Source organism: Varroa jacobsoni, unplaced genomic scaffold (assembly GCF_002532875.2).
Source record: "Varroa jacobsoni isolate VJ856 unplaced genomic scaffold, vjacob_1.0 scaffold_798, whole genome shotgun sequence".
Taxonomy (NCBI): domain Eukaryota; kingdom Metazoa; phylum Arthropoda; class Arachnida; order Mesostigmata; family Varroidae; genus Varroa; species Varroa jacobsoni.
Window position 1 is genome coordinate 1 of NW_019213700.1, and position 7,957 is coordinate 7,957.

Genomic DNA, 7,957 nt, shown 5'->3' on the forward strand with positions numbered 1-7,957 from the left:
GAAGGGTCGGTGGCAACTCAAGAGGCCAAAGAAGAAGCGACGGCGGAGCAAAGGGCAAAAAATAAACAACCCGACGAGCTAAAAGAAGAGGAGCGACTAAAAGAAAAGAATGACGCGCAAAGGAGGCGTAAACAGGGGCAAGAGGAAATTCTAGAAATGAAACAACAGCAACAACGTAAAGATACGTCTCAAAAAGATAGTTTGGTAACACGAGAAAATGACTTAATACAGGGAGTTCTAAATGAGCCTACAGATCGACTTGCGGAAGCTCAAGGAAGAAGCGAAAAAGAAGAGCAGCGGAAGCGACAGCAGCGCGAAAGGGAAACTCTAACGCCGAACTTTTTGTTACCAGGAAAACAGGCAGAGTCGTCACCAAAATTGGTTACCGGCCAACACAGAGAGGGAGGAACTTATGGGCCTGGAGGAAGTCGGAGGGAAGGGAAAGCTGCTGAAGAAAAAGAAGGAGGGGGCTTACCGGATCCATTTGCACCGATACCACCGCCACCACGGCTTCCGCTCGGTGTTCCTATAGCTCCTTTTTTGGAATTTCTCAGAGTACTATTAGGACGTGTAAGGACTGAAGTCGAGTTATGTAGAAAGGACACCTTTCGCCCTGATCCCTACGAAATTTATCCCGCAAACCCGACATCAAGCCGACTTAAGAGATCACCTGTCTGGGAGGTAAGACAATGCATGAAACATATCTTATACATAACTAATTTGTCTTGAACGAGGAACGTTTTGGGCATTGCTTTGATTTTGGTCGCACCATTTACGTTTTTCGAATTTTATATTGAACGATCTAAGATATAAAGCTATGACTTTGAACAGACGAGCTTTCGAATCATACTTGAAGCGTCCTGGGTAAGGACGGTCTCAAGCTTTCAGCGACCCTCAAAAGAAAGCTGTTTGGACTCAGTCGAACGGCTAACCGTCACTCAACAGTTTATCTTAAACATGAGAATTCAGTGGGGCTGCAGCAAAGTAATTCTCATAACTTACTGGACTATTAAGAATCTGGCGTATCATGCTCGAACTGGGTAGCAAATAAAAATAAAAACAAAATACTATTTTTATTTTTATATTTTACACGACGGTGACCCAATCCTGTTGCCGGTAGATAACAATTGTACGCCTCAAATTGTGATGATATAGACACTGTCAGTAATACGAAAGCAGATATAAATGCGATGCTGAGACAACACGGTTTATTTATATGCAATATAACGCCATCTGATTCGACCGCGAATTCACTTGGGGATCTAAAGCACTTGAAAGTCATTTGTAAATACGTATTTTTCACGTACTCAGTAACTTTTAGTACGAATTATAATTGAAGCTATGTCAATACAATTGGACCTATCGGAATCTTGCTTGAACATGCTACACACATTAAAAAATGGGAAAATGTACATGGTTGACTGACAGTAGACCACAAGTTCCGGAAGTTCATCAGGACGAAGAAGTCGAACGAAGGCCACCGATACTCTACGCAGACGGGCCGGTGGAGATTGAATAACCAAGTTTCGAAAACGTCGTCTAGTACGTGCATCAGACTGCAAAAAGCGAACCATTATACACAATGTCTTTTGTACCCTTCTTGACTAACGTTTCAACCTATCGGCATAAATTGTATTGTGGATCTTCTATACTGGCATATGGAAACCTTTGTTAAATTCTTCGGAAGCTATGTAATAAGACAATCGCATAGGTCGTCGATTTAATTAATCGAGAACCTCGGTGAGGGTATATTCAGCATAAAGATACTGGAAGAAATTTTACCTCGATTCATAAGCTGAATCGGGACATAATTCTTCCATCATGAGTTGTTGTCTTATTCTAGGGGAAACTAGGTTTGTTTTATTGCATTAGCAGAATAAGCGGATGTTTGTTACGATAAACAAGCCAGAAAAATGTTTATATTATTGTGTATTACAGAATAAGCAAGTGTATTGTTATCACTATAGTCATCAAGGATCCACTGATCCTTGGTTATTCTTCTACAAATGATTCGCGTATAGTGGTGAATAAGCCAGATTAAGCGTATTTGAACTACAAAACCCATTGACGTTGTCTATTATATTACAGGTAGAAGGCCATCTTGTAATACTTCGAAACGAATATAGCCTGTACTACGAAGTGGGGGCAAAATTTACTCCTAGTCGGGAAGACATGTTGGTCAGAAATTACATTGAATACCGTCTAAGGAACGGACTATGTGGGCATCTAGTTTTCGATGTTCGAAGACTTTCCGGTAGCGCAATAAAAGCCAGGAACTATAGAATAATAACTAAGGCATCTAGGCTTAATGACCTAGAAAAGCCCAGAGATTGCTGGTCGTTAGATTGCCGCATAACTCCCATGGGTGATGTGGTCCGTGTCGCAGAGCAGGGACGAATCTCTGTGATACCCGACACAATGGTTACTGTTGAAGTTCACGAGTTGAGCCGTGCTATCTATATGCCCGTATCTACGAAACTTGTATACACATTTGGGATTTCTTGGTTACAACTTCTGCCGACCATTGAATTTCAACTCGTTTCCGTAGGCTCAACCGTAATCATGAACATGACTAGTTTATGGCGACCAACTCAGTATAATGATTTCTTTTAGCTAGATGTCTATCTAGCGTTCATGACGTTTTTAGTCAGTGTTTTCTCAGTTCAAATCAACAATAAAATCGTGCGCTACAAATTAAGCTAAGATTAAGTTTGTCTTGTTAATATACATTTTAGATTTTCGTCTGCGTGGAATTGCGGCACACTGAATCAAAACTATTTTTGTCCGCAGTAAAAGGAAGTATGATACTTACAAAAAGGATCTCTTAAATCATTTACTTCTGAAGTTCTGAATACTTTTCCACGTACGGGTAAGGTATGTTCTATAAGAAAAAAAAAAAAACAAGAAGAATACCTGTTTCCGATTTTAATTATTTTGGCTTATATTCTGTCTTAAGTAACCGGGAATTTACATTGAACGCATTAAAGGTATATGAAACAAAGTCAGGTTCCCTCGTACGGGCTTTCTCGCTTGTCATAGGGCTGTAAAGCAAAGTAGACAAATCAAAAGTTAACAAATCTTGTATTCTTGTCTCTTTTTAAAACACACCTCCTCAACCCAAAAATATTAGGGACAAGCCATCCCGCGTGCGAGTGCAATCCTATATGTATATGAAATTGCCAGAAGCACATTCGGAGGATAAATACTTTAAGTTAATTAAGTTAAATGATAACGATTTTTCTACAATGTACTGGAGGTGTTCCTTTTTTTTTACTCAGGTATACCAGCGCTTCTGCAAGTTCTGGACAATCATATACCTACTATTCACATTCCTTCCTATAAGTAGTAAAAAGTAAATCGATACTGGTATATGTTTACCCGATAGTTGCCTTTTTTAGAGCATTGGAAAGGTCGGAAGAAGAAGAAGAAGAAATTTGAAGGCAACGTTACATATATCAATGAAGTAATTAAAGCGGTGTGGTCATCAAGTGTCGTGTGTTTTCAGTTGGCGTGTCAATAATCCGCGAGAGTCTTCAGAATCTTAAGATAGCGGGCTCCATTAATTGTTTCATTTTCAATATCTTATAGTAACAGTTGTTTCTGATATCCACTGAAAATATTACTATCTCTTCACAGCCGAACTTAGATATTGCCACCAAACTTGGTTTCTATTTACTAAAATATTTACTAATAGATCGAAAATACATTTTGCCTATGGCTATCGTATACTGCAGGTGGGTTTTCTATTGAATAGAATTTGTCACGCAATTCACGATAATCCATTTTACTAAATCTCCAGATTTCCGGTGTTTGGATTAATAGTAACTTATTGTGCTTTTGCTTAAGGCCCTGTTGCCCAATGTTTCCAGAAATCTTCGATGGACTTTCGAGGAACAAAAACTTGCCGCTAAACTTTTGCGGCGTTTCTAGAAGACTGGAGTGTTTGTCACCGAATTTCCTCCGCTAGCGACACGTAATTGAAAAGTCTCAATTTCAAAGTCCGCCTGATTCGTCCATAGCAGTTCAATATATGGGACGTCCCAAAAGGTGTATGAACTGTTGAATTTGATTTTTTTTGTAAACATTTAGTAAAGCAAGCTTAGTTTCTAGTTAAAAGAAATGCATTTCAAAAGGCGTTTGAAAGTAAAAAAAAACTATAACAGAAGCACAAACAGACAATATCGCAGGAGGTTTCAGGCGGATCCAACTACGCGGAGCTACCAATCGGATGTTCAAGGTATTTATCGACAACATTTGGGAAGACTGAGAAGAGCAGCGATTTTCACCAGCTCAAAAACGTCTAGTACAAGGCCTAGGCCTAGCGTTAGCAGGTGAATCCTGAGCCTACTTTTCCTCAATGGCACAGGCTAGCAATGAAAATGACATTTAGCGAAAAATAACAATTTTGCGAAAAATATTTTCCCAGTTTTGGGAAAAGATTATTGGGAGCAATGAAGCCGCATCTAAATATAGGGGTACAGTTTTTAGGCAACTGAAAATCAACATGTTAGGAAGAAACATTATGTAAATTCATTAGGAGTTAATTTTCAGAGCATTTCAAGAAAAATGTTTTACTAAAAGAGATAATTTTTTTTGACCATGTGACGCCTGGTGCCGATTACTTGACTTTACTGCAAGATGGCTTTACTACGCATTCGGGCAAACTTTGGTAAAGATGGCGAAATTTACTTCTAACCGGTGGGAACACCTGCGCCCTATTGTAATGTATCCTGATGAAGACCGTCCAAATAGGTAACGAACAAAAATGTCCCGTACCCAGGCGCAGCATGTTCCCCAGACTTGACGCCAATGGACTTTTCTTCAAGACTGCAGTGAAGTATCTAAGAACCATAGCTAAGAACGAACGCTGCAGTGAAATAATTGCTAAATCAATAGTCCAAAGTCACCAGTGGTATATTCACCCGAGCGGCAACTCAAATTATGTATATTTTTTAAAAACTCGATCTATACATATATATATATATATATATATACATATTTTATAAGCGTCTGCTGTCTCTGACTTGGATAACTTACAGCATAGTTTATAAATTTTTACGGCTAAATTGCTTCACGCTGTGCCGAGCGATGGGTTTAAATTGAGGTTATTCCGTGGTCTCTGTACACGATCAGTCCTATAAGACGAGTGCTGCGTAAGCCAGCAGAGATACGTGAATGAAATGCCCCATAGAGAAATAGCAATATTCTGGTAATCGATAGAATAATTATTCACTAGGCAGATCATTGGGCATTAGAATAGTTTTTGCCTAAAATTGTTTGAGACCCTAAATTAAGTTGAGTTGTAGTGAACTTGATAATGAACTAAGTTTGAGTTGTAAGGACGTATCAAGTAATCGTTGGCGTTGATCCGTTTCACCGGATGGGTTTAAGTAACGCAACGAACGCTGTGTTGTTTAAAAACACAGACATATATAACTATCCCCGGCTACTTCACAGAATAACTCATTACCAATTATTGACAACCTATGGTAAGAGATCGTCAAAAACCGTCGAGGAGATGCAAGAGAGCTGTGACGTTTTTTTCTTTTATATTTATTAGCCGTTTATGTTATTCAATAAAACCATCTATTTAGAGACTTTTTGCGCACTGGAACATTATCATTAATTTAGATCATATGATAGACAAGCGTAATATACTTAATTATTGCTTGTTATTATTATTATCATATATTTAAGTGTGAACGAATGTGCTTAGATACTCAGTGAGTATTATATTCTGTTTTGCTAAGTGGAACAGAAAGGCTAGGTAACTTCTGCGTTCACACGTTCGAGACTGATCGGCTCCGTAGCAGTGATTACGGCGACAGTATTAAACGCGAATATTTGTAATAGTTAGATGTCGGCATGTACAAAAAAATGGTCGTATTACCCTGAAATAGGAATGGAATCACCTTATCCGGGAGCATATGCGTCGGTGTTGCCGGATCGTTCTCATGAAGTAGCGGGCTAGGCTTAGCGAAATTCAATGGAAAACGTATTCTCAGTCGTCTATACGTCTCAGTCAGCAAATGTGGCTTGATTCGTTTGTACCATTTCTAGAAACAGCTGCTCCGAGTAGACAGACGTGCGAGTGGCGGTACCATTACGCTGATCTTTTTCTGTAGAGAATCTTTTTTATCGCACCAATCTAGAGGCATGTGACGGCTACATGCGGCGGCACCATGCGTTTTTTTTACTAATATTCGATAATTTGCCAATTTATATATATATATGCTGTTAATTGTTATCTATGGCAGCCACTAATCTCTGGGCTAGCATAGGGCAGTTTCTGTCCACCTTTAGCTAGTATCGCATTCAGACCACACTGCCACAATAAAAATGAATTTTTGTAATTAATATCACGTAGAATGTCTGTTTTGAAAAACTGTAACGGCACCCATCTTTGGGAACTGGTTAGCCCTTGAATAAATATAATCGTTTATATAATTTCTCATTGAACGCTTACAAGAAGAACATGCCTTTTGGAACAAACGCGAGTCAACTGACGCTCCACCTATTTTCAATAAACATTTGCGTTTTGTTTCTATGATAAGGCCTAGTTGGGCATTCACTCCGAAAGCTCATATAGTGGAACTAGAATGGAGCGATTTTTGTCGACTACCTAGTGCGTCTGATATAGAAGCTCGTCCTTCGGATAAACTAATTGTAAGTTCTACAGGTAAGTAAAGTAGCGACATTACTAAATCAAATGAGCAATTAAGGAACAACACTATAAAAATCAAATGTCAACTTCCCTAAATTGGAACCTATTGTAGCTGTACGCACACGCAATCCTTCTTCTCATTATCACTATTCGATAATGAATTCTTTAATTGAGGACTCCAAAACTCGCACGAAGGTTGCGCTTAGTTCTGATATTTGTAGTAACCGAACAAAAGGATACGATCTGTATCCTTTTGTTCGGTTACTACGCCGCCCTGATAAAGACATTGAAATGGGTCTGCAAGAGAGTTTTTAAAGACTTCTGTGTTGATACGTTGCCAGCTATCTTACGCAGGACGAAGCAAGTGAAGAGGAAAAACGAGTTTTTGGATGCGACGGCACTCAGAGACTCAATCAAACAGGCGGAAATTTTCCAATGAGGACAGAAGGGGTACTATAGTATGAGATCCTATAAGAACCAAGAAACGGGACTGTCTCGTATAGCTACGCCAACTACAAGATCCTGGATCAAAAGGACAGCTACGTAGTGACAGCGTTACCAACGCATGTACAACAAAGCAGGCCGACTTGCTGATTCGTTTATGACAGGTGCCGAACCACAGAACGAAACTCACCTCGAATCTGGTGATATCTATAAACATGCTTCTCCATGTAATGGAAGACAAACATGCACCGCTCGTACTTCTGCTCTGTTTGTAACTATCACTAACCAAGGCCGCGCTACAGAATACATTTTTTTTTTCGCGCTAAGCACGTACAAAATTCTATACCGGGTCCATACTGTCATAAATCCTATTAAGTGCTGGTCACTGTCACATTCGTTTAAACTTTACAGCAAACAAAATACCATGGACATTGTTTTGGGGGGTCAGCGTATTTCTTGACATTAAGCAGCGGTAGCAGATTGTATTTGGATCGCAAGCGGCCAAACCGTAAGTACAGCAGAAGGGTGTGCTTACTCAAATCACCATTCAAGTTCTTATTGTTTAACTAACTTCAATAAGTATTTTTCTGCGGACTCTAAGCGGTAGATATTAAAAAACGGACCAAGTCAATTGAAAAAATGCATGTAATACAACCTACAAATAGACCTGGTCATGGAAACGTAAATTAAATATGGTATATGTATACATTATCGTTATGGATACAGCCGATCTCAAGCAGTGGGCTTAGTCCTGGTAGAAAATTACTTGCAGTCGGAAAAAACAGAGGCATCTCGAAAAGCGATGCAGAATTTGTCTATCTAAGATCTAACGAAGTCGACCACACAAGT

The 7,957-nt window shown here is 39.3% G+C and overlaps 1 protein-coding gene across 1 annotated transcript; it reads left to right on the forward strand.

Annotated features, from left to right (window-relative positions):
* Positions 1–6: 6 nt before the first annotated feature.
* LOC111263910 (uncharacterized) lies at positions 7–4,968 on the forward strand. The gene is made up of 2 exons (XM_022839411.2): positions 7–681; positions 3,847–4,968. Exons 1-2 carry the CDS (start codon positions 157–159, stop codon positions 3,928–3,930), a joined length of 609 nt encoding a protein of 202 aa, XP_022695146.1. The 5' UTR covers positions 7–156; the 3' UTR covers positions 3,931–4,968.
* The last annotated feature ends 2,989 nt before the right edge of the window (positions 4,969–7,957 follow it).